This window comes from Columba livia, chromosome 7 (genome assembly GCF_036013475.1).
Source record: "Columba livia isolate bColLiv1 breed racing homer chromosome 7, bColLiv1.pat.W.v2, whole genome shotgun sequence".
NCBI classification, from domain to species: Eukaryota; Metazoa; Chordata; class Aves; order Columbiformes; family Columbidae; genus Columba; species Columba livia.
In genome coordinates, this window is record NC_088608.1 from 27,914,782 (window position 1) to 27,942,049 (window position 27,268).

Sequence of the window (27,268 nt, forward strand, 5' to 3'; positions counted from 1 at the left end):
ATGGTAAAAGGGAAAATTCTGCCGTATTGCAAAGGACTTTTTAGGTTGGCGACCCGCCACGTGTCAGCCAAGAGGCAGCGCTGCCCCGTTTAATGCTTTTAATGTCACTGTCCAGATCACCAAGAAGTCTGAGGCTCCACAGGAGCCTGTCTTTTTTGGTTTTTTTTGGTTGTTTTTTTTTTTGTGTTGTGTCGGTTGGTTGGTTGGTTTTTGTTTTGTTTTGTTTTTCAAAGCCGTTCTCCACATTCAACAAAATTTCTCTTCCAGTAAAAGTGAAGAGGCAAACCCAGATTAATTTATCCTGGACTGTAGGAAATGTCTAAATTTGGAGACTGCTGGGAAGGAAGTGAATTTTCCCAATTGCCAAGCAGGGGGCTGTAAAAGCTGACAAAGGATTAGAAATATGAGAGCTGCTACGAAACCAGATATATGAAATTAACCATAAACCAGAAGACCAGCACTCCCCATGTTGCCATAGAAGCATTTAGCTTCCTTCCATGAAAATAGAAAAATCCCTTTGGACAATGGTGAGGCAGCTGGAAATACTCTGTGTGGTACATTAGAAATTCCGTTTTAAACTGCCTTCTTTCTAAAGGATTAGCAAACTAATTAATATAAAAGGTCCAGAGTTACAGGCAAAAGGCAATAATTAAGAGAAACTACCTGAAGGAGATTCAAGCCATATGGCTTTTTTTTTTATTCTGCAGCTCTTACTATTAATATAGACCTGAAATGACATTTTTTGGAGTGATGCTCAGAACGAACGTGAAAAGACTTCGACTCTTCGTGTGTTTTTTTTCCCCTTTGACTAAAATGTATCTTATTCCCTCCCTTAGGTTTCTGGTCCAGTTCAGGCAAGACAAAGTGTGCGTGAAGTTCATACAAGGCAGCCAGAAAAACGGCAACATCCCAACTTGCAAGCGAAAAAACAATCGGCTCCTTGAAGTGGCCGTCCCTTAACTGCGGCTGGTGACTCCCCCTTTCACGGACTTGTTTCTTTGTAATAGTGCAATTTTAGTTGCTTGGTTTGGCTGGTTTTATCCCTTTCTAGAGCTGTTGATGGCCAATAGCTTTAGAAACCCTAGGCAAAATGTTTCGATCAATCCACTTTTTAATCTTTTTGTTCACGCCAGAGTTTTAACCCTCAAAACGCAGAGTATCTTACCCAGTGAGGCATTTTTACCAGCTGGCATCTATCTGTCATCCATGAAATCATTCTGTTTGTTTAGCAGTCATATTTTAGCATACCATAAACCTACATATTAATGATAAATTACTCATATTCTTTAGTCTAGAGATCCGCTTGACCGGAACTGTATGTGGCCTTGATGGCCACTTGTGCCCAGTGTCATTTTATACCGATGTTCTTGGGTGTTCTGACGGGCTCCTTGCTTGGCAGTGCTGAGGAGAGCGGCAGAACGGAGATGGACACACTAATTCCCATACTTAACACTAGAACCTGCGTAACTTGGTTTTCTAGTCAGTACAGCACGCAGACATCTAATTCCACAAAACAGAAGGAATATATGATTATACAAGCAGCTATATGTGTAATTTTGTAGTAAAAAAAAAAAAAGGCAGAAATTTTGAAGCAGGATTTTAAATTAGGTCAGATGTTTTTAATGACTTTATACAGTAGAAATCAGTAAAATTAAAGAAGCTTGTTTCTTTCACAAAAGCTATACAGTTCAAGGCATAATTTCTGTTCTTTTTTTTTTTATTTCTTTTAGATTATTAGTTAAGATTAGAGCCTGGAAAATGCAATAGTATTCGTAACACAAGTAACTGCTAAGTATTTAAATGGTTAGTTATCAAGTGAAGGGTTTGAGCCTTTCTTTTAGATATTGGCATGTACAATGTGCAATAAAATATACATGACATTTTGTGAAAAATTATTTATAATACATTTTTGTGTGCAAGAGAGAGGATTGGTGCAGACTGCATAGAAAGTGTAGGAGTTAAAATAGATTTGTGATGTTAATTTGCAGTTTTTTAGAGTGTACACTGCATTTGCCAATTTGAGAAGAACACTCAGAATTAAAAAATCCTTCATTTGGGGTCTGTATATAAATTGGTATTACGGTAATAAAACCATTCTAATTCTGTGCTGTTTGGTACTCCTATGTTATAACCATATTTTTGTATTCCAGACTATTTTATATAACTTGTGTGCACCCGATGTAAATGCGTGCACAGAAAATACAATCAAGAGCTGCATTATCAACTCTCAGTGTAACTGATTGCTCTTAATCTTTTATAAGCCAGAAGCACGAGTTGAAATCCTGAGGAGGAGAAATGCATTTTTTTTAGATAGCAGTAACCACTCAAGTGATGGGTTTGTTGGATGTGCCTGTTTGATTCGTTGATGTGAGGATAGCAGAGAAAGCATTGTATTTGTGCAGCCTAATATAGGACAGATTAAGACCCTGGGTATCTGATGTGCAGTGCTGGAAGTCCAAGCATAAATAAAGGAAAGATAAAGAAAAGTTCAGAGTCTCATTACTCTCCCGGTGGTAATGTTACAGAGCGTTCATGGCCATGAAGTCTTTGGGTAGTTCAATGTTAACATTGGCTCTCTGGGTTAAAACAGCACTTACTGCAATAGTCGTTCTAGGCTAATTGTTATTGGTTGGAAAAAAACAGCCGGTTTGGGTTATCCCACGTTTTGCTTTGGGATTAAAGTTAATGATTTTGCTGTGATCTGGATGCGTAACCGTCATTTTCACTGATTGCCTGATGTTGCTATGAAAAATCCACGCACGTGACCTTGAAAGGTGGGAGTCATCCAAGGTGTATTTTCCCAACTATGACCAAAAGTTGCCTCTTCCTTATGATCTTTTAATAATTGAGTCAGGTTAGTAGTTTTGTAAAATTTAAATCATTTTGCATGTATTGTAATTAGAAATACTTAACAAAGGAAATAGTAGAATGAGTTTATAATGCAAAATTAGGATAATTGCCTTAAGAAGACAGCACGTAGTAACATGGTATTTAAAACTGCTAAATCCAGTATTAGAATTGCTGCTCTGCAAAGACTGGAGGGTTTGGAAAGCCGCTCAGGATCTTGAAAACCTTACGGTAAAATCTACAAGGGGCAAATTTTTAAAATGCATGCAAAAGGAAAATAAGCATTTGAAGTCTGATGTAATCCTGTAGGATTTCAGGTAGGAAATGGGAGAGTTTTGATTACCTGCCTCTGGATATCTGGCCCTTGAAGTTAGGGTATTACAGGCTAATATTAGGATATTTGACCCCTCCTAGGCACACCCAGTACACATATCTTATTTTTTTGATCTTTGCAGCAAGTCACGATAGCTACGGTAGCGTGAGACTGGAAGAGAGGCAAATTCCTCACTTTGTTTCTGTTGTTTCATTTCTTTTTCTGGGCCTTTACATTTTTTACCTTGCATATTAGCTGGTATTTTGTGATAGCGGCCATTTGATACTCACATATTTATTCATGTACCGAGCAAGTTTTGCTGAATGTTAAAATTATTTAGAGATGGTAGATGAGTCGTGATATCTTGATGTTTAGATTTAAGTCTCCGGGATGTTGAAAATAAAAATGCAAGGTCAGCTAGTTATTTTTCCTTTTCCTCTGTTTTCTTTTATAACCTTTTATCAAATGGAGCTGTAAAGAAAAGACTATTCTTCCTATGGTGCTAACCTTACACATACTTTTACTTGTAAATTCTAATTTGTCATCTGAAAGCTGGGCAAGGATCATAAAAAGAAAAAAGAAATTGTTGCATGATACTTTCCAGAATCAAATAAAATTCTTTTCCTAGACCTATACTTTCTCTATATCTGTATCTGCCTTACTGCCATCACATCCAAAAAGTGCAGGCAACTGGTTCTTAGGTTAAATATACACAATATTGGTATGTGATTTGGGGAGACAAGAAATTTTTATTTTGCATGTGTTTCCTTAAGAGGCAACCTGTTGTTCTCAGTGATTCACAATAATCCTTTTCAGTCCAATTCTTCAGCACAAATCCTTTCCTTGATATTCTTTTCTTGGAAAAGTCTGCAAACTCAACTTTCCTGATGTTAGGATTTCGATAGAGTCCCTAAGAACAGTATTAATAACCAGATGAACTTGACTTTCAAATAACTTACTTTGAGTCCAAAGCCTATTATATTCTATGTGTTTTGTCTTATCATCTCTTTTTTTTTTCTTTTATCCCTTAACAATTTCATCCCAATTTATGGTTTTGTTGCCTTTGTTCATCGTACAAATTATGGAATAAAGAAATTAAAAAGTAGAGCAGTACAGGCAAGTGTGAATTTTAATTATATCCAGCGTCACTAACAGATAAGTTCTGGCTTTCCTTCTCTTTAGCTTCCATCCTTACTGGGATATTTTGTCACAAGAGGAAGAAATGTTTTACACTGAGGGTGGTGAGACCCTGGCCCAGGTTGCCCAGAGAGGTGGTGGATGCCCCATCCCTGCAGACATCCCAGGCCAGGCTGGACGGGGCTCTGAGCAACCTGGTCTGGCCGAAGATGGCCCTGCTCATGGCAGCAGTTGGACTGGATGAGCTTGGAAGGTTCTTCCAGTCCTTGGAAGGTCCCTTCCTTCCAATCCCAACATACTATGATACTGTGATTTAACTATGACCTTCCAGTTAAGTGTTCACTCAAGGTTGCTGGCATGTAGAGGGATCTTGTAGCCGTTCCACCACAGTATTTCCTAATTTGCACTACAGGCCTGTCTGAAGTTGTATGAGCTGTCAGATACTTTCAGGAGACTTTATTCAGGCAGTGGCATCCTCCCTCAAGGAGAACAACCTTCACCTGTCAGTCCCAGTTACAGCGAGACTTTCCATTTTATTACTAACGGGAGTGTTTCGTCCTAGAGATGTAGGTAAAGGGAGGTTTAATGTATGAAAAAACCCAACTTTGCTGGAGTTTGTTGGCAGAGCAGCACTTGCTTCTACTGAAGCATCACATGGATGAGCAGTTACTGCTTTAAGCGCACACACCATATATATGTAGAGAGAGAGACAGACACTGCAGGGAAAAGCCACGTTCTTTCTTGCAGGATAACACTGGCAGCAGAACCCACTCATTCAGCAACACCGAATCTCTCTGTTCTTCTGCACTTTTGACATGGAGTGTATGGAGGATGGAGGTGAATTTACCATTGCTGTTAGTAATTCTTGTAAAACTGTATTTAAATAAATTTGAGAAGAGTTCATTTGGCCAGTCTTAAAAAATTAACTGCAATGCAAAGAGGGAAAAAGTGCTTCTACAAATTTGTTGTTTTTAAGGAAATACATCACTTTTTCATGTCTGGCTGCATTTATAAGCTGGGCCTATTTATAGGCTTGGGACTTGGAGAGGAATACCAAACTTACTCCCAAGGGGTTATCAGCTAAAACCAGTTCTGCTCCTGCTCCCTTACCCATATGGATGAGTTGGGTATTCAGGCTTTAACTTAAAATGGGAGTTGGGACAGTTTGAGGGCATTGCAGATAATTTTGATTATGATCGGTTTGTGAAACAGTGTCCTAAAAGGTTTTTAGAAACAGATTCTCTCTCTCCTTCATCCTTAATTTTTAAGATGTTGACAACTGATTGTGAACTGACTAGGCAAAATTTTGAGGTAGGAAGCACAAAAGGGTTTATACACGAATGGAAAGAAAATATGAAGAGACTGAATATCTCTTCTTAATAATTCAACTGATTTCCAAGGCTGCACGTAACCCAAGGTAAGGATCTTTTTGCTGTATAACTTTCCACTCTTGATGGTCTTTAGTTATTTAAGAAAAAACCTAAATGTTCCTCTGGCCAGGGAATCATTTTCCCTGGAAACATGGCAAAATGCTGCAGGTCTGCAGGAGTCCTTGTCCAGACCCCTGGATCTGCCTGGTCTCACCTTCACCCTCCATAACATCAAATGCCTTTTGGACTGTTCTCTGAAAATGGGAGACGATGCATTTTCTCACAATGAATTCTGATTTTTGTTGCCCTGGCAGTATCTGTTCTGGATGTTACCAATCCATTCCCCACCAGTATCTTTCCAAAACTCTGACAAAAAGCAAAACTGAAGCCTGAAACATGAAAATCTGTTGTTGCCATGTGCTCCTTCTCTTCCTGTTAGCAGAGGAATCCACTCAAAATGACGTTATGATGGAGTCCTTGCTGGCTGGATTCGCGGCACATGGCCTTCAAGGTGACTGGACGTGCTTCTTGTAGCCTGAAAAAAGGAGTCCATCAGAATGTGAAATAGGTGGTTTCCAACTGTGGTGCCAAAAGGAGTGAACTCATATATATTCAGATGCAAAGGAGCATTAAATAGCTGCGAATACACCTACATGTGTTTGAAAAGGGACTTTGGCTTAAGTTTCACCACGAAGACTCCAACTGCAGGTGTTCAAAGCAATGCTGTTTGATCAAAATCACCATAAGCTATTGATTAACATTGAATTTTTCAATAATGAAGTCCAAAAAGCTTGCAGCAGAGGATCCTAAATGTTGGTTGCATCCCAAACTTTTTAATATTATATGGTGACCGTGGCCTTGTGATGGCAGGTTCATGAGTTTTCATGAGCTATTCTGGGGATAATGTAAACAAAATCAAAAAACAAAACAATTCAGCTGTTTCTGATATAGTAAAAAGGCATTTATTTTAAACCAACAGAGAGAGCATCTCCTTTGGGATGCCACGGGTGGGGGCGTGCATCTTCCTCCAGCCAGGGTGAGCAAAACCTCTCATAGGTTTGGTCTATTTTTGGGTTTCCACTGTGCTAATCCTGGCCCATGATGTTATTTAAGGGCTTCCCTTGGTGTGGCTTTTCCCCACTCTCATTTTTGTGCCGCCAGATGGTCCCTGCTCTCATGTTGCCCCAGTGTGTCCTACAGGCCCTTGTGCCCGAGAAGTTTTGTTGTCATTGTTGTCTGGGTTTTTTTCCTTTTTTTTTGGATTGTTGCACTTGCAATGTGACATAACAGTTGCCATGGCTTTAAGGATACATCTTTTTTCTCATTAAAAAAAATGTAATTCAACACAAAGAAATATTATTTTTTTTTTTAGAGTGAACTGGCTACTAATGGAGTTGAAAACAGTTCTCAGTATTAAAAAAAAATCCTAACAACTACAAATGAGACCTGTATTTATAGCCATTCCCTTTCTAAAAATGGCTGGAAAAGTGAACCTGATGCTGAACCAGTGCATTTTCAGCCACCCCAGCAGCTGGGGCCACGTGCTGGAAGGACAGAGAAGTTGCCCCACAAGAACAGCCAAAATCCCAGGTCTTCTACCTTTAAGAGAGACAAACATCCCTGAATTTTGCCACTTATTCCTTGATAACGTATAAAGGAGAATTAGACGCAGATGGTGCTGCCATGTCACTGGCGCTTTACAAAGCACAGTTGCAGATTTCTCTCTCCCTGGGCTGAGTTTATTGTTAAAAACCAGGATTTGTATGGGATTTGCATGGTAGCATCACAACCTGTGTCCTCACGAGCTTAGCTTTTCGAAGCCATGTGGGGAAGCCAGACGTGGAGACGTGATGGTGTGAGCGCAGACCCCTGTATCATTGCACCACATACATGTGGATTAGTCAGAGAAATTAAAGATGAACATAAAATTTAACAACTGTGTGAAACCTTCACCCTCCCCCCCCACCCTCCCCCCCCCAGCCAATGATAAAATTCTCATCAGCTTGGTGGGTCCTGGACCTCTCCCTGTTCTCATGCAGGTTCTGTGCAAACACCAAGCAGATCATTACGGAGCTCCCAACTGGGACCATCATGTCATTTCCTCTGCTTTTCGCCCAAATTCCTTTTTCATATCTTCCCATTCCCTCCTCAAATTTGCTGAAGAAACGCATTGTGAATTCACAGTTTACCTCCTGGAGCTCTCTGGTTTATCCAGAATTTCTGGAGAAATCACAGAACAGTTTGGGTTGAAGGGACCTTCCAAGCTCATCCAGTCCAACTGCTGCCATGAGCAGGGACATCTTCAGCCAGACCAGGTTGCTCAGAGCCCCGTCCAGCCTGGCCTGGGATGTCTGCAGGGATGGGGCATCCACCACCTCTCTGGGCAACCTGGGCCAGGGTCTCACCACCTGTGCACCAAATACAGAGTTCGTGTCTACAGTGGGACTGGAGCAAAGCCTGCGCCTCCTTTTTGGCTCTGTGGATGCGATATGCAGTGGACACACTTTGGCATGATTCCTCACACTGGCCCATCTCCAGGCTGAGGATCTCATCTCCCATCCTTAGGGGACAGGACGTATAAATCACTGCGGCTCAGCGATGCAGGGAATGTGCCACCAGCGATCCCCAGCCGTCCTTCTCTTCAAAGCAGGCGGTGGCTGCTCTTTCCGCACGTTTACAGCATGGGCAGTTTGTCCGTACCTCTGAGCTTGGCTTCTCAAGCCTGTTTTCTATGCACAGTCTGAGAATGGATGTGAAGATGGAAGCAGGAAGAAGAAATGTGGGGAAGGCAGCGTGGTGCTGGCATGCTTTGAAAGCCGACTCCTTTGCTCCAGATGTTCTAAATCACATGTGGAGAAGTGTTTGTGGTCTGATGCTGCTTGAAGCTGATTGTTGATAGTCTCCTGAGACAGCTCGTGACAAATCATATAATAAAAATGCTAAAAATAGCAGAGTTATTCCCTGGAAAAGCAAAGTTCCCACAATCCAATGAGCTGGGAAAATTGTTGAACTTTCTTTGGACACATTGTGCTCTTTTTTGTGTTTGTGTGTGTTCTTCAACCTTCCATGGGTCTCTAGAGTTTTTTTCTTACGACCCTTCCTCCTCCTACCAGTTCCAAGCAACCCCATTTTCAGTGTCTCCAGCAGCAGCTGAACTCGCCACTGGCCATGGACGTGAAAAACAGGCTCCCACACTCATTGAACTGCATGTCGCTGTTTTCTGTGTGTAAAACTGTGGGGAAAGCTAGCTCAAAGACATGTAGTGATAACACCAGGAGATCTTTACCACAATAGGCCATCCTTAAGAGCAGCGGTCCTCTACTGACCATGCCTAACCTATGCCACCCTTAATTTCTTCCCAGTGTTGTCTTCTTGTGGCACTGCAAGGCTATGGTACTCACCATCCTTCCTCCATGCATGAGCAGATGAGGGGCAACCACCAAGGAAGAGTTTGGTACAGTGGGATGGTGTGTGCTTTGCTGGCTGGTAACAGCCCTTATCATTTGACAGAGGCTAAATATGTACAACTGACCTGAGTTTCTTTGCTACTGGAAAAAATGTCACCATTACAAAAACTTGCCCCTTCTGTGTGATTGTTTTTTTGTATTTCTCTGATACTGAAATTAGCTACAGATTCTGTCCTGTTCTGGCATGCTCTGCAGGCATGTATACTTATTTAGAATTTTCTTGCCAATAAATTTAGGGGAAGACTGTGGAAATATGAGCTCGACTTAAGCAATGCATTGCGATGTTTTTTTTGTGGGTGATTATTTCAACCATAACTCAATCTTAGCAGTTTCTTTTATCTGACCATTCATTCTGGAGACTAGCAATATTTAAACTTTCAGCAGATTTAATGATCGAGGTATTTGATGTATGCACTCAGTTAAAGTCTTAGTCCTGCATGCCAAAGTCTCCTCTGATGCTTTTTGCTCAGTGGCAAATTCCACATGCCCACCAAACCCTTTGTTGCTCCCCTGCTGTTGGGTGGGTCACCAGCTGATGCCCCTTTCTGTGTCCTCCGTGACCATGGAGTTTTGCTAGTGAAGCATCTGAGCTGCAGCTGTTCCTTGCCCATGTAAAAATCTGAGGCATGTGGCAAATCCATCTCCTCACTTCCCACATCCTTACAACTTTTCTTCTTCTTTTCCCTCCCCATCCTGATCCTTCCCAAGCCTGTTTCCCCAGCCATGGATGGCCCCAAGACACCCTTCCTATCCCTTACTCTGTCTAACTTGGGCTTGCTGCTGCTATGGAGTTTTATTTTGCAGCTGCAAGGAGGAGAAAAAAATTAATTTTCCTTCTGGGAGTGGCAAAATCACTGTAGCCCATGTGCTGAAAAGCCTTGGGCTGGCTCTGCTGCCACATCTTGTTCTACTTAAACTGCTGCTTTTAATAGACCCAAAATGTTTGCTTTACCAAGGATGTTTCCTTCTCTTCCAGCAGAACCATGTGCACTGGTTTGTTCATGTAAGACGTGGCCTGGCTGTGGGACCTCATGTGGCACCAACAACATGAAGACCAGAGACCACCCACTGGAAATCTTCTGTTTGGCTTCAGTTTTGGTGGAAGCTAGAGTGGAGACTGTTTAAAGAGGATTCAAAAAGTCTCGTGAAAGCACATTTCAGATGCCAGCTCCTTGCTTTAATTAACCCTTGACAACGAGACTTACCAGTAGGAACCTGTAGTAGATTTTGGGTGTTGCGTTCGGAGTAATTGGTGGTTTTCTATGTTGAAGCTGGACAGCGTGTGTTATCAAAGCAGTCTCCTTTATCTCTCTATTTCACTGCCATTTCAGGTTCTCCACAGCCAGTGGCATTTCTTTCTCATCAGCCATCTCTGGCAGAGACTTCAAACGTTGGTAAGAATCGATATCTGAAAGATGTAGTTGAACATAAGGTGTTCCATGGGAGCTGGTCATGGGCACCAGCGGGCACCTCTGGGACAGGGATTTCTCATGTGAGCAAATGTTGAGTATAACGTGGTTCCGGCCAGCACACAGCATTGGCTGCAGTAGAGTGTTCCTGCTCTCCTGGCATCTCTCGGGGTGGCTCCTCACTCAGATGTGCCTCTCAGCCAGGGGTTCTTGGCCACCTGCGCAGCGCCAGGCCGGGAGGCCGGGCAGAACCGCAGCAGTTGGGCGATGAGGGCTTGGCAGGGCTGCGGTGGCAGGGGCAGGCCCTCGGGGTACACCACCCCTTTCTTCTGCTGCCAGAGAAACCTGCAGATGTAGGTGTCGTCAAAGGGCAGGCAACCGGTCACCATCACGTAAAGCATCACCCCCAGGCTCCACACGTCATGCTTCTTGGCGTCGTAGGGGATGCCCATCAGCACCTCCGGGGACGCATAGGCTGCTGACCCACAGAATGTGGCGCTCAGGTCTGGGTGGCCGTTGACCTCCTTGCTAAACCCAAAGTCACTGAGCTTGGCCCGGCGGCCATCGGCGCTGAGCAGCACGTTCTCGCACTTGAGGTCCCGATGCACCAAGTCGCGGTCGTGCAGGTAGGACACGGCCCCCACCACCTGTGCAAAGATGTCCCGGGCCCTGGGGACACAGGGCAGCTTCCCCAGCTGCTGCACCAGCTTCAGCAGGTCGGTGGCTGCTGCCTCCATCACCACATAGAGCTTCCCATTGCAGAGCTCGATGACCTCGAAGATGTGCACGATGTTGGGGTGCCGGATCTTGCGCACGATGGAGAGCTCCCGGGGCAGAAACTTGTACGTGACGGTTGAGGGGAGCCGTCGTCGGTCCACCACCTTGATGGCCAAGGGGCCCTTGTACTTGTTGGAGGTGGCCACTTTCACCTTGGAGAAGCTGCCCTCCCCTAATGTGTGACCCAGCCTGTAGCCCAGCTCACGGAGGAGCTTGTCTCCTGTGCTGCTTCTTGGCATGATGTGTGATACCAACAGGCTTAAGTGAGGCTGGGGATTTCCCCCAGGATTTGAAAGGTTTAATAGATGGTGTGTGGCAGCTGTTGGCCTTTGCTCTCCCCCATGGTCCCACGAGTGTCCCTGTGGGCTCCAGAGCTCACCCAGGTGTTGTGATGGGGCGGAGTGTTGTGTGGCACTGCCTTTGTGACATGATGTGGCGGATGCACTCGAGCCCCCCCGCCAAACCAGCAGCGGTTTGGTCCAGGCTCCAGAGGAGGTAAAGGCCTGAGCTGCAGCCAGGCCAGGAACTCCTTCCAGGAGACCAATAAGGAAGCAGAACGGCAACTGAACGCCAATAAGTTGTGGGCGCAGGGACCCTCGTGCAAACCTTTCCCACTGTATGCAACTTGACTATGAGTCAACCACTTTATTCTATAAATACGACAGCCTGGATGAGCCTGCTTTGAGCTCTCCATGCTAAATAAGCTGGCTGTATGGCAGTGCTTTTAACTACCCACAGGACAGTGAGTGAGCCCAATTTAAATTTCACATTAATCATTTAGCTTAAGTAAATGCATACTGAATATAATGAATCATCTAGAAGTATAAAGTTGTGTGATTTTTAATGTACTCTCTGTTTCATGTTACTTAGTAAACTGGATTTGCTGAAATCTTAAGCTGTAAAGTTCTCATATTTACCAAAAGCAACTACAAACTACAGTGAACACTTGCAAGATAAGGTCCAGTTTGCACTTTGTTGAGAAGAAAAGGATTTATTCAGACAAAACAGCATCTACAATGCTCTGGACTCTAAGCAATGTCTACAGCTAAACAAGGGCACATATGAGATCAATGAAAAGGATCGAATGAGAAGTAAGAAGACCCCAAAGTGAAATATTGCTATTGGACTGAATCATGGCATGAATGGTCTACAGAGATAGAAAAGTCTATGGTTTGTTATGCTCAGGTGGAACCTCCACAAAGGTACCAAGCTTGAGCCAGCCCTCCTGCTATTCTACTCCTTTTTTTATTTTCCTGATAATTTGTTTCTTGAAAGTCTGCTCTGCATACAGTTATCAGGCCTCACCTGCAAGTTTGCCTCTGGAGTTCTAAAATATAGACTCCAGAGTGATGGTTGTCAGGGAGGGAACACGCCTGAAAGTTTGCTTTGTGAATGGGTACGGGCTCCTGGAGAGAAGGTAAGCAGCGTTCAGCTTGGGATATTTCCCCCATGCAGTAAATACTAGAGTGAACCTGCCACCAAACTCTTTTAAGTCGTACTTCTCTTTGAGAAATCCCAACATTGTTCTGCAGTGAGCAGAATCCTAAGTTACTCCCCCACGAGAGATGACAAGGGTGTATTGAGGATCTCCCTGGCTCACAGGTGTCCCCAGCCATGCCTACACAGGGCAAGGACTCCCATGGGTAGATAGTTTAGAGTATTTACATTTTTTTTCCCTCTTCACTTGGGTTTTCAAAATAGGGCTCTTCTGGTGGTGAACCATCTGCTTTCTTGGATGAGGAATCCATTTGGGGACCTGGACCCATTTTCTGCAGGGTATTCTATTAAAATCAGAACTACGCAGAGTGGCACAAAGGGGTCTTTTCTGCTGTCCCTAACCACAAATCTCCTTGGCTGTCTGTAAATACTCAGTTTTCTATGACAATGGTGCAGGGACCTATTTTTCTTGGTAGGCCTTCTCACTTTGTGTGGTGTGGATGGGGAACTTGAAACGTGTCTTTCAGCAGAAATAGCTTTTCAGTTTCTTGGAATGGGAATTGCTCTCCTTTTATTTTTATCAGAGTTGTCTTTTGGAGGCTATAGAGAAGAAGTGAGACCAAAGATGCAAGGATTTGAGGAACTGATGCATCCCTCTGAGACGTAAGGTGGTAGGCTACCACGAATTTCTTCCAGGGACTGTCCTGGATGTTTTTCTGCCCTGAGTAATGTCTCTCACATCCTCATAGTTATCTGTGCCACTGAATCAGAAACTATTGCATGTTTGGCTCAGGATGTTACACAAGCAACTGTCCTGCCTATCCTTGCTGTGCTGTGCCTCCCTGTCCCCAGCTCCACCACTGGCACTGCCACTCTCCTGCCCGCTGCTTCCTTCGGCACATCGTTCCCCATCCTCCCTTCTTGGACTTGGAAGATCTGTCCTGGTCTGTGCTCATCCACCCCCTGTACAGCAGGTTCTTCCTTCACCAGGAGTAGTTTCCTCCACTGTGTGGATTTATTGGAAGGCTGCTGGTAGGTCCAGCCCTGCCGTGGGTCCTTCCTCCAGCAATTCCCTGGATCCATCGCTAGTAGATGCTCACAGCTCTCGGTATCAGAAAAGATAATTGGCTGTGTAATGCACAGAAAGCTAAATTGCTTTCTCTGAGATGTATTCATCAATTATAGTTTGCCCTGGATGACACAGTTTGAACCATTTTCTGGACGGGAGAAATATGTCAAATAGAAAGAGACGAAGCTATTGTTATAATAAATTACTGGGTGCATTTGTACATGATTGTGTGTTTTAAGTGGTCCATGACAGGTATCCTATTAACAAGCTAATGAACATGCAAATGAGGAGCCAAGGACTATCATTGTATTTGAGACAATAATGCATGTTTGGTTTTTTGCTTGTAATTAACGAGAATTTGTCTGGTTGGTTTGTTGTCGCTGGGGTGAGGCTGTTTGTTTGCTGTGCTGCTCGGAGGACGTAGCAGCCAGTGAGCTGTGTAAATCTTGCTTCTCATCTTTTGAAAACTTCCTTTTGCTTCTACCTGCTCAGCCCTACCTTGTACTCTTGGTGGAACTGCAACATCTTACCAGCCTTCAGGCATGAACCGTTTGGCTGTAGATGCCAATTTCTGCGTTAAAGCTAAAGCCAAGTCAGCTGCAGTCAATGCTCAAGCTGTATTTTTAAATAGGGTTTTAATGGAAATGGCACTTTTTTTCCTCTCTGGAGAACATACTGATATGACAGTGCTTTGCAAAGTATTATGAAAAGAAATATGTTGCCAGTTACACTTCCAGTAGGTCAATACAGTACATGGACAATAAGCAGAATGACCATATGGAGGAGGAGTGGTCAGGGATTTCTTAAGGGCTCATCTGGTGGTGCTCAGTTCCCTCAGCTACTATTTGCTTTACAACCATTTAGTAGGACTGGAGAGCTCTCAGCATCTGGTGGGATCTGGCCCCTTTGTAAACATGCTCCTACGAGGGCTCAAGGTGAGCTCTGAACCTGTCAGCTACCATGCTGACTCTGATGCTGCTCCTATCTACCTTATGTCTTTATTGGCATTAAACTGGTTTGTGAAGCAGCATTTAATTGGTTTCCTACTTGTTAGCAGGAATCACTCGTATCGTAAAGCACACTGTGAGCCATGCTGCCCAGAAATGCTTTTCTGATGCTCAGTAATGCATGAGGCAAACAGAGGACCATGGTGTCCTACTGACTGTCATCTGTGATGCCACCTACAGATTGCACAGTCCAGGAGAAGGTTCTTTCCCTTGGCCACGGTGCCTCTCAGTTAAGAGGTGAGACCTTCTGAGGCAGGGATGATCACTAACAAAATCTGTATGCAGGACCTCTTCCCAACAGCTGTTCTGGGATTTTAGGTGCTACCTGAATATAACGAACATCAGTCAGCTGAGAGAAAGAAATAACACCACAACTTTCAAGGAATTGGTTGATTGCTGCAGTGGCTGATAATAAAGTGAGAAGGAAGGAGAACAGACACCCCACCTACCCTTGTACAGATCTTTAACTTCAAAGAGAAACATCTAACAACCATGCTTACCCCTGTGCTTTTTGTCTTTTTAGATGCTTATGTCATGTTGACACCTATAAGAGAAGTCAACAATAGCCAAAATGTAATCAGCAGATCCAGGTGTTTCTTGCTGTCCCACATTTTCTAGAAAATAGAGTTATTTATTACCTTTGCTGTCAAAAATCACGGAGAAGTCTGTGTACCAGTGAGAGAAAGGACAGGTGACAGAGCAGAATTCTGGGATCACGGGGCCACTCAGGTAAGAGGAGACCCCAGAGGTCTCCAGCCCAATATCCTGCTCAGGGCAGGGTCATCTCTGAGATCAGACCAGGCTGTTCAGGACTTTAAAACCCCCAAGGATGGAGATGGTGCAATTTCTCTGGGCAAGCTGGGCTCACGCGACATCCCATGGTGTGGGTGCTGCCTCAACTGTCAAAAATGAGTGCTAAATGCAGTTAGGAAATTTGGATCCCTTATTCAGAGCACGGAAAAGAAGCTGTAGCCTTCTGCTTTTGTAGTGTATTCCCTTTCATTCATTTAGGAGATAAAATAAGATGGATTTGGAGGCAATTTAGGGAAAGGGAATTCAAATGTCTTTTCAGGCCATCAAATAATGTTGAATTTACTATCGTTTCAAGACAGAGTTATGATCTGACCAGAAGACTGGAGGCCAGGGAAGTTTTGAACTGTAATGTAAAATGAAATTGTCTTGTGGTAAGCCACTCAGTCTGCTAACTATTACACATGGAGAATAATATTTACCGCTTGGTGCTAGTGCAAGGATTAATGTTTGCTAGGTGCTGTGAAAATGATGATATTATTCACAGAAAGCTTCTTGTCTGCAAGGAAAAATATGTGCACAAAATGCCTCTGGATCCTGTCTTCTGGCAAGAACCTCTTGTTAAGTTTGTTTTGTTTTTTGTTTTTTGTTTTTTTTTAATTATGCTTAATGTAATCAAATGGGTCAAGAGAGGAAAATGTTTGCCCCCTTTCTTCCTCCCTCTCTCTTCCAACAGACAAGTAAGTGTAGAGATCCACAGAGCAATAAAATCATAGAATCATTTTGGTTGGAAAAGACCTTTAAGATCATCAATTCCAACCATAACCTAACTCCAGCACTAACCCATGTCCCTAAGAACCTTGTCTAAATGCCTGTTAAACCCTTCCAGGGATGGTGACTCCACCACTGCCCTGGGCAGCCTGTTCCAAAGCCTGACAACCCTTTCTGGGAAGAAATTTTTCCTCATATACAATGTAATGGACTATGAAAAGAGGAGGAGATGTTAAACTGAAGAAGGATTAAGTTGCACACAAGAGCATGGAGACCCACAGCTTGGTGCAGCGTGGGGTTTGAACAGAGCAAGGAGGATGCCAGGCAGGTGGATAAAAGGCTGCTAGCGCTAAAGACTGCAATTATGGAAAGGTTAATGCATTCAAGCAGAGTGAGGTATATTTATTTGCTAAACTGCCTGTTGAAAGCTTTGCTTTCCCAACGAGGCAGGGTCACTCAGGTATGTCTCCAGCCCAACCTGCCTGCACTGGCCTGGCCAAGGGTAATTAAACAGGTCATTAGGTGGAGGCTGGGCAGCCCAGCGTCACTGGAGGCAGGAATGTACAGCCTGAGAGAGCCAGCTCCAGAGTTAATGCAGAAATACCTGAGGTGTTTGATTGCCCAGCAGTGTTTTCCCACAATTCATGAATATACTTATCCTCCAGAGTGCTGGAACATGGAGACTTTTAAATGGCTGAATCCTAAAGCCTATCAGACACATCAGCTACGACCTGAAATCTTGAAAGCAAATTTTGCTTAGCTGAAAAGGGAGCTTTAATGTCAATGTGCAGTGAATTATCTCCCTTCCTTTCATTTGCCTGAAATAAAAACTATTTCAGGCAAGGTGATTCTGAATTTGGACAAAGGAGCAGTGGGAGGAAAGCTATACTAAAGGTCTGGGAGATGTCTTTGAAATGATTAATGCTCAGATTAAATGGGGTAAAATTGCTTCAAGATGCTTAGAAAATATCTCAAGAAAATACTAAATGCTCTGTTCTGCTGTGTATCATTCTGAGAGTCCCTCTAATTTATTTCAAGACATGAGTTTAAAAATCTGAAAGACAGAGTGAGCCTGTGGGGTGACACAGGGCATGACAGCAGCCGACAACAGGGCTACAGATGGGGCAACGCTCTGGCCGTGCAGTAAGCCAACAGGAGCAAAATGGTGACATACTGCAGGATTGTGCTATACGGTCTCTGAATGTGTCCCTTCTTGTTCTTGGAGAAGGATTAAATTAAGTATCTTTGTTGTGCATCTTGCATGGTGATAATTTCCCCCCATAGAAAGTTATTTATTCGCTGCTGATGTGAAACAGGACCCTTTATTTCCAGATCGTGCCACACCAGCCTGTCACAAGCAGCCCGTGGAGGACAGAGTCACATTGCAGAATGACTCCGGTGGGACTGATGGGGATATTGATAACCCAGCAGAGCCAGTTATGCCTCCCATGGGTGTTTGTTCAAAGTTCAAGGGCTCTCCCATAACCGCAGGGTGCCATGATTGATGTCAGGATAGTGGGGCTCATCTGCCAGCAGTCAGGGAAAGGGCACTTCTGTCGACCGTGCACCTCCCAGGAAGGTTCAAATACATTTCTGCCCTACTGAGGAGGAAATGTTCTCAGGCTCATTCAAACCACTTTTCACTTGAACCCCGGCTGCTTTCCCAAGCCACTCAAGGGGGTACGTCCTCGCAAAATGTTAGTCATCTGTCCCAACTCATGTCCTCAACGGATGCAATTGTTCAGGAGAATGTGGTGCCGACTAGTAGGGTCTGGATTTTAGAACAACTCATTTTATAGCAGCTTTTGTCTCTAACGAAAGAAAATTAAAAGAAAACAAAAGGAGACGGCAGTACAGTAACACCAGGTCTGGAACCAGGTTTCCGCGTTCCACATTGTGGAGAGGTACCTGGAGATAAGCAAGGGATGGGGATGAGAAGGTGCCTGGATATCCTGGGATATGGTCTGGGGAGCTCTCCCAAAGGAAGGTGGTGGCTTTGAAGAGAGATGAGGCTGATGGGCTGGTTGGAAGGTGAGTATGAAGAGGAGAGTTGAGCCTTGTTGAACATTTTACTACCCTGAAAGCCACCTCCTCTATGGAGGCCATGGAGAAAAAGTGAGACCAGAGATCTGTCAGAGAGCTTCTGTAGTTTAGATTTTAAATGCCTTCAAGCAGTTTTAGTTGCCATAAGGTGACAGTTGAATTAAGCATGGGGCATGAGCTGAGCAGCCACATATGTTCAGAGTGACCACGTGGCAGATGGATCCCAACACCAAAAGCCCCAGACTAATGGACTGCCATGGTCACACGTACCCCCTTGGCTGATAGACAGGACCCTTGACCAATGAAACACCTTTCAATTTTTCCCAGCTGATATTGAAGGATTTTCTTGCGATCAATGGCTAAAAATTGCTCTTTAATAATAACATTTGATGTTTTACTATGTATTTGATTTATATATATATATATATATATATATAGTTGTTTTACAAAGAACACTGGACTGAAAAAGAAACCCGCTGCTAGTAGCACTGTTTTCTATCCATGTGGATTTGCAGAGAGTTCATGCAGGTGCTGAATGCTGGTGAAAATTTTGCAGGCAAGAATCATAGAATTCTTCTGTTGTCCTGCAGAGCTACGCTACACTCTCTGGGTATTAGTACCAAAGGGAACAAGCCACAGTGTGGCTAATTTGTAATTGGATGCTCATTAAACAGGGCATAGCCAGTAAAGAAAATTATGCTATTGGCATGCATTCTCGTATTTCTAGGAATGTTATTTGCCCCTTACTCACCAAGTACTTTTCAATGAGCTGTTTAAAGGTAACTGATCACTGGCCTGTGTGATGTCTGAGCAGCTGGAAAAATAGGGCAGATCCCATGAAAAGAGTACTGAATCCCAGCTGCCTCGGGAGGTGAATTGCTGTTGTTGCCCTAGCTCCTTTCCTGTAAAATCAAGCTGTCTGTGAGGTTTGGGTTTTTTTTTAGGCACTGGTATTAAGTGGACCTGGAAAGTTGAAGGTACAAAGCTAATTGTAAAGCCTTGTCTCTGAATGTTTGATGAAGGCAGCCTGAATTTGGCCATATTCTCATGGTAGTGGCAGCAATGGAGAAAACCAAAGTTGCAGGTAATCAGCAAACTGTGCTTGGTAATATGCTGCTTATTTTCCTCTCCCTTCCCCTCTCCCCCAGTAATGTGGGGGTTTTTATCCCTTTGGCAGATATGGAGAGCTGGGAACCTCACATTCCTGATGTCCAGCAGCAGCTGTGATTCCCACAGCTGTGTGCCATCAGATCTTGCCCTTAGTTAAAACACAAAAAAAGTAGTGAGGCTGGTTGTGGGACTAGTAAGAGGTGTCCTAGAAATCTGTCAGGATAAGAGGAACACCGAACAGAAAACTGTACGGATGTCCTTTTGATTAGCCAAGGTTGTTCAGGTACCAAAGAGAAGCCTGGGCCTGGCATGCCTTGCGTGCCAGAAGCATCTCTTCATGTAAATGAGAATTTAGACTGTGTGAGTGACAGAAAATAGAAAATGGGCTTGTAAGCCATCAGAGGGAATGAATATATGGCAATAGGCCATACCACCACCTCTTGGGCAGCTATGAGTGCCTTGGTTGGTGCCAAAGGAGATAAAGAATGGAAAGGGCTAACATCAGGCTGGTCTGCAAACATGATTTTGCAGCTGGCACCGGTTGGCTGCACCTGCCAAGAATCTCAAACCTGAAGGCAAAAAATTAGAGTGGAGGAGGAGACAAAAGGCTCTAAGGAGGCTTTGGCAGGCTGGTTGCTCAGGGAGCAGGAGGATTCCTCTGGCAGGTTTGCCATGTAGAGGCTTTGCACTAAAACCCTTTTGGAAAGAAAAATGAGATGTTGTGCCCCCATCCTTGCGGTAAGTGGAAAGTCATGCCTGGCTCACCAGAGCTAAGGAAAACCAGTAGCGTAGGGAAGCTTTTTATTTTTGGTGCTGGAATTAATGCCTGCTGAGTTGGGGCAAGAGCTGGAAGTGGGGGGAGAACTTGGCCTCGGGACCTCATCACACCCCCTTCCTGGCTGGAGGTGTTGATCTCGCTTTGTTCAGATGGCTTCTTCCCACCACCTCTATTCCAAAAGCTGGGAAGCTTTTTCTTCCTTGGCCCGTGCTGCAGACACTTGGCTTGGCCTTCAAGTGGGTGATTCCTGTGTACTTACCAGGGAGATGCTCCAAACCTCCTCACAAGCCAAAGGGAAGGGCTGTGCAGCATTGACAGGCTGCTGGGTGGAAAGAAGTGTCCAAGCTTGTGCTTCCTTCCTCTCTGTGAGGCCAGGGAAAGAGCCCAGCAAGCCTGCTGAGATAGCCCCTTTGCACTGGGCAACCAGTAAAAATGTAGAGGTAGGAAGTGGGGCTTGGTGCTGCATATCTTTTGAGACCAGGGGACATTTCTCTGTTCTCCTTGTTGCTTCACCTTCAATAATCTCTTTTCATAGCTGAAAGATTAAATGCCTACCACGGCTGTTGACTTGCTGTCTCTGTCCCCAGGCAGAGCTGGCAATGTCTGGCTGTCCAACAGGAGGGAGAGGGCTTTGGGTCGGGCTTTAAGCAAGGCAGAGACTTGAAGAGCCCCAGCAAGTGCCTCTTGAGTTAGAGGAAATTGTATTGGAATTGAGTGGTGATGAGGGTCAAGAGAATTATATGAATTTTGAGGTTGTCCTGTGCAGGGACAGGAGCTGGACATGATGATCCTTATGGGTCCCTTCCAGCTCAGGGTATTCTATGATTCTGTAAAAAGTTGTGAAGTTAGAAGCTTCTCTTACCATGTCAAGTTATGACAGTTAAAGCCAAGTATAACTGAGTTAGAAATGCAGGTAAGTTTAACTATCCCAGTAGAACAATACTCAAATTTCTTCCTTATGTTGATTTATTATTCTGGCTCATTGCAGAGCATTATGCATTCAGAAAGAGATATAGTTGTCTGGCACCTATTGTAATTAATTTGTGGCCAATTAAGAACTGCAGAATTTGGTCTGTAATTAGGATACGACAGCCTACAGTACACAGAGTTGGAATGTTAATGGCAAAGTGTTGCGGCTATGGAGGAGATGTTTAAATGCTTTTAAATGGAAGTTGTCAGGGGCTGAATTCATTAGTTTCTCTGAAGTGAGGTGCTAAAACACTTCATGAAGGTGCTCAGATAAGCATGGACATGGCTTCTCCCACAGGTCTGGTCAGTCCTGGCTAAGCCAGTTCTATACAGGAGTCTGTCAGGGCTGGAGTTAAAGGAGAGAAGGGGCTAGAGATGCAAACCAGAAAGCTTCAGAGCTGTGAAGACTTCTGAGAAAGCTTAGGCTGAGGCTTGGAAGATCAGCAAAGACTAAGTCTAAGTAGCAGAAGGAGATAATCTTGGATCAGATAGTTGGTGCGGGTATAGAATCACAGAATGGCTTGGAAGGGACATTCAAAGTTCATCTAGTGTGCAGAAACAAAAGGATGGGAAGATTGGGTGGGTGGCAAACATGTATCTGCTCACACGAGTAGCCCAAGACCTTGCATCGCATTTGTTGCTTTGCTTTCCAGGAAACTAAGCTTTTTGTTGCTTTCCTGTTTGTGCATTTTCCTAAAAGGGAAATAAACCCATTGAAACCAGGCATTTCCCCTTGATTTCACTGCAGATGTGGAGGGCAGGCACCTAACGGGGCTGGGATGGAGGGACAGGCAGGCCTGCACCCCGCTGCTCAGGCCGTGGGTGCTCGGGAGACATGAATTATATCTAATATCACAGTGCCCTCTTGGGGGCAGGTGTTCCTTGGAAATACACTTTTGTGATTTGTGCTCCGCAGAGCTCATCGCTCCCCACTCTCATTTATTCTAGGAGCTAGTGAAATTATGGGTTTTCTCACCAAATGCTGCTCTAAGGGAGACTTCAGAGTTTTGGCCTTCAATTTTTATTTTATTACTATTTCAGTATAAATCCTTTCTCTGCAGCTGATTTGTACTTTGAATCTAAAATATCAGAAGTGAAGATGGCAGCCTGCCCTCAGAAATGAAACCTCTCGTGCTTAAACCTTTTCAGGTGACACAGTCCCAGCAAGAAACAAATTATTTTAATGATAGATTTAATTAGTCGGTGTTTGTATTCCTTCACTGCATGCTTGAGTCCTGGTGCACCTGCTGGTAGAGCTGTCTCAAAGCCCTGGCATCTCCTGAAAAAGGGGTGTGAAGAACGGCTGAAGTGTTAAATAAGGACACTAGTAACTCCAGTGATTCCCGGCCACCTGCAGGCACAGAGGAGGGGAGTGGGACTGGTGGAATCAGGAAAGAACCTCTATTTTAAGGAAGATACGAAGTGACAAGTCTTTATGACTTTTGACAGTTTTTCCTGCATGTACACATACGAGCCTCTCTGTGTGGTTTTGTGGGTTGCCATTGGGTTTGGTGGGTTTTTTTTGTTTGGTTAGTTAGTTTGTTTGTGGGGGTTAATTTTTTTTTTTTATTTGAACAAAATCTACTAAAAGTGCATGTGTGGGAAGGATTCAGTTAAAAAAGATGTACCACGTGGCAGATGAGTCCATGTTCCTAAAAGCTCTGAAAAGCCACCCTCCAAGATGGATGATGAGGGCTTCTATGTATTTTCTTTTTCTATTTCTAGATCTAGTTTGCTTCACATCTGAAGCAAGAGTTTTCTTAAATGCCGGGCCTGAAAACTTGTTCTGTGCTCTGACAGTCAGTCAGTCATGTTGCTGCTTCTCCCCTTGCCTCTTCCTGTGTTGTTATCTTCCTAGTGATAATTACAATAATGACGCTCTTGCAAGGCAGCAGCCCTCGGATGTCACCCAGCAATACCAGGCAGCACAATCAGTTGGGAAGACAGAGCATGGGCAAAAATACCACGGTGTGAGGAATGAGGTGCAGTTGGGAAATGCTAGGATAGATCTGTTTTCACTTATCAGGCACCCTGTTGTTGGGCTGGGAGCAGGCAGAAATCCCTGTATCTCTGAGCGCATCTTGCATTGTGTGCTGAAGCCTTTTTCTTTGCAAAGACAACTCTTGGCCTCTCCAACTCCCTGCTTGGCTTTCTTAGCTCCCAGCAGGTAGGACACATCTATCTCCTGTGCTATCTTTGTTTCACCAGTTCTCACTCATCCTCAGCCTATACAAAGGCATCGACTACTTTTGTTTTTCTATTTAGTGGCTCTGTTTTAAGGGGGCAACGTGTTTGATTGCTGCTTACTGGATCCTGCTCTCAGTTTGTTGCAATTTTGACAAGATTTAACTATGTCTTCCAAGCTGGTTTGTGCCAGGCAGGACTAAAGCTGAGTGTTTTAGGAAAAGATCCATATTTCAGGGAAGTATCACTTCTGTGGACAAGGGAGGCTTCCCCCTTCCAGCTCACAGCTTCCAGAGAAAACAACTGAATTTCATTTATTTAAGAGAAAATAACAGGTTCAAAACCCATTTTGTTGTCCCATCCAACGGTAGTGTGGTAAGCAGAAGAGCAATGATGGCATCTCTGGGCTCTTCAGGAGCGCTATAATTCTGGCAGTGGTGTAAACCAGGCACAATTAATTCATCAAGATAGTAAATGTTTTGCTCCTTGCAGATATGAAGCGCTGGAACAGGCTGACCAGGGTGGTGGTGGAGTCACCATCCCTGTAGGTGTTTTAAAGATGTGGAGATGAGGTTCTCAGGGACATGGTTTAGTGACAGTGTCAGGTTATGGTTGGACTCTATCTTGAGGGTGTCTTCCAACAAAATGATTCTGTGATTCTGTGATATTTGGGTGGCAGATAGGTGTGCTCATGCAGATGGTAAAGTCTCCTGCGTGCTCTTCTTTCTCCCAGGGTCACTCTGGTTTCCTGAATGCACAAGGGCACAGAGGAGTATTGAGGCAGGGTTTCATCAGGAGCTGTCAAATGCAGAAATAAATAACTTCAAGCAATACAACTTCACTCAATATGTAGCTGCTTGTGCTGGCCATACCTTGTATTTACATGGTGCCACTGGAAGGTATTTTAAATGATAAAATTTAAACGAACACATGGTCCTGTGGACTAAAGCTGTTACCCGTGATAACGTTTCCACTGTAGTTTGTTTTGTAGCACCTCAAGAAAAGCAGCTGATTGGAGTGATTTATTTTCATTCCCAAGGGAAAAAATAGCCTTAGAGCCTTTGAGCTCTAGAGGAAAAGCAACCCTGGCACTGGGCAGGCACTATCTGCAGGCACAGAAACAACTGATAAAAACTTTCTCATCTTATCAGTTCCCAGATAGGTTTCTGCTATTGGATGCAGACATGAAAGAGCTTCTAGGGAGCTTGTGCCCAACATGGGAGCATTAGCAACAATCCTGGCACAGTTTAAGAAACTGGTCGCCTTAGTCACTGTGTAGGACTCGGCTGACTGATGAGGTTGTAGGGAGGCACAAGGACATAGGAATGGGGGGGGTGAGAAGGGCCCAGGATTTGGGAGGGATGGTATGTGGGGTGACTTTCCCCCACAGCATGAAGGGTCCCCAGGCCACCCTGTGTTTCGTTTTACCCACCTAAGTGTGAAGTGAATTGTACCACATCTGGCACATCTCATACTTCTGGTCCATTAGTTGTGACTGTGACACCACACTTCTCCATGGTGCAGGGCTGAGCCAGGCACAGGTGTCAAGGACCCCAGCAGATCTGGAGGTCACAGTCTTAATGACCCTTGTGAATCTTCATGCAGGCTGGGCTTTGGATCATCCTGTGGTAGCCTAGTCACACTGGTCATTATGGCATGAAGGCTCAAGAGAGGACCAGGCTTCAGCGACAGGGGTGGTGAAAAAGGTCTGTGAAAAGGACTGACATGATGTGTTTGTGATGTATGTAGAGAGCGTGGAGTGATGGAATGAGAGGAAATGGCCTCATGTTGTGCCAGGGAAGGTTCAGATTAGATATTGGGAAACATTTCTTCATGGAAAGGGTTGTTGGGCATTGGAACACGCTGCTCAGGGCAGTGGTGGAGTCACCATCTCTGGAGGGGTTTAAAAGACGTATAGATGAGGTTCTTAGGGACATGGTTTAGTGCCAGAGTCAGGATGGTTGGACTTCATGATCTTAAGGGTCTCTTCCAACCAAAATGATTCTATGGAAATTTTCTGCAAATATTTACTTGTATTCTTTGAAGAGCAGGCGTAGGTGCAGGAATATTGCCAGGGCCACGTCTCTCTGATATTTCTATTCCACCGTAATCGAATGCATAACTTGCTTGTCTTCCCAGATACTACATTATGGTTATTTTCTTCAGTAGTCCATTTCTTTGTGCATCAAAACAGAAATGCTGGTAGCAAAAGGAAGCAGTCAGGCCTTCCCCAGTGTCTTTTATCCAGTTTGAACCGATTGCCAGTAGATGCAGGCATGTGCCAAGACTGTTCCCACACACACCTTTGGTCACAAAGGATCTGGGGCAGTAGCAGCCTGGAGATGCTTCAGATCTTGGTCATTTACTAGTTCCTTGAGCGGCTTCCCATGCATTTTGCACCACAGCAATGACAAAATTAGACTATTGATACAGTAAGATTACTTTCCTGTGTGATGTGTGTATATACATATGACATTGGTTTGACATCAGCTGAGAAAGCCCCTGAAGGGCAGTGAGTAGTGTGTACTGGAATGGGTTTGTGCCTTTCTGCCTCCTTGTATTTTTTTTTTTTTTTTTAATATACAAGCAACACTTTTGTGTGTGTGCACAGTGAGGTATAGATCTTATTTAAGAAATAACCACTTATTCACCTGTGCGAGCAGCTTTACAACGGGGAGGCACCTGGTGCAGATTTTATAGCTCCATTTCTGAGATGGACTGTTTGAGGGAGTGTCTGGGTCAAAACTGCTGAAGAAAAAAGTCTCTTTAGGAGGAGATGAGGGCTTGGTTCTTGTGTCTCCTTTTTCTACCAGGAAAATGCTCTTTACTCTTTTAATGAAGGGGAATTTCCCACCCAGCTGCCTTTGTTTTCAGCTTGGATGGAGAAACTTCTCTCTATCCACCTCCTACCTCTCCGAGTACCAAACATCAGGCTTGATTGCAAGGTGCTGAGCAGGAATTTTAGCCTCAGGCATGGAAGCAGTCCTTGGATTACAAAATCTCTAATTATTCTGCTGGCAAAGCCTGCTTATTCTCCCTGGGTTGCTGTGACACCAGATGCCAGGTGTCCTCCCTGCAGTTGGAGGCACCGCTGGTGCTTTCCAGGCAGGGCAGTTGCCCTCTGTAGCCCTTCTCCCTCCTCTCTTTCAGGCAGATCTGTTTTTTTAGGCACTCTTGCTTTGTTTTTCTCACTCCAAAAGCAGGTGGCTCTGTCTAATTATGCTTAATGCTTCTGGGTGCATAATTGCAGGAGCCAGGTGAGAGTGCACTGTGGTTCTGCTTCTTCTTCTCTTTTATCCAGGGCTTCATTAACACCATCTGATTGTCCTGTCATCATTTTGCTTGATGCACTATTTACAGTGCTTTTCATCACAAATTCATCATCCTTTATGTGCTCTGTTCAAACTTTCTTGTGTTAAACAGAGAGAGATCCCAATGGCTGGCTGGGCTGGGCTTCCCGAGGTAGGTGTGGGAACAGGAGCTATGGGTGGCTACTGGCAGGGACAGGGAACAGCACTGGGAAGACCTCTCCTCTCACCCAGCCTGGCTTCTCTTGCATTCATCTCGTCCTGAAAAATAGAAATAAATAATAATAATTATTATAAAATACTTAAAAAATCAGCTGCTAGGTGGTGTTGCCTCCTGCTTCCCATTTCCTTTTGCTCTGTGTGGGCAGGTGTCACTTGTTTTCTTCTTTCAAATGTGACTGCAGTTGGCGACTCTTGATTAATGCACAAGACCCAAAACGTTTCCATTTGCAAAGCCTACTGACTTACACCTGATGCAAATGCAATACCCAGTAGTGCTGCACCTGCCTGGGAAACCACATC

General features: G+C 44.2%; 2 protein-coding genes and 1 pseudogene across 10 annotated transcripts in view; 2 read left to right on the forward strand and 1 right to left on the reverse strand.

The window, feature by feature from the left end:
* The window catches only part of MYO1B (myosin IB), a 139,239-nt gene extending 136,753 nt beyond the window's left edge, over positions 1-2,486 (forward strand). For all 9 annotated transcript variants that reach the window (XM_065068929.1, XM_065068932.1, XM_065068928.1 and 6 more), the window contains one exon: positions 837-2,486. In XM_065068929.1, the coding sequence (XP_064925001.1) occupies positions 837-960 (124 nt within the window). In that variant the 3' untranslated portion in view covers positions 961-2,486. The remainder of the gene's footprint in view (positions 1-836) is intronic.
* A 7,753-nt stretch (positions 2,487-10,239) lies between these two features.
* Positions 10,240-11,752, reverse strand: TSSK6 (testis specific serine kinase 6). Its single transcript, XM_005501766.3, has one exon. It carries the CDS (start codon positions 11,557-11,559, stop codon positions 10,723-10,725), a length of 837 nt encoding a protein of 278 aa, XP_005501823.2. The 5' UTR covers positions 11,560-11,752; the 3' UTR covers positions 10,240-10,722.
* Positions 11,753-20,123: 8,371 nt separating this feature from the next.
* The window catches only part of LOC102092824 (testis-specific serine/threonine-protein kinase 6-like), a 28,214-nt pseudogene continuing 21,069 nt past the window's right edge, over positions 20,124-27,268 (forward strand).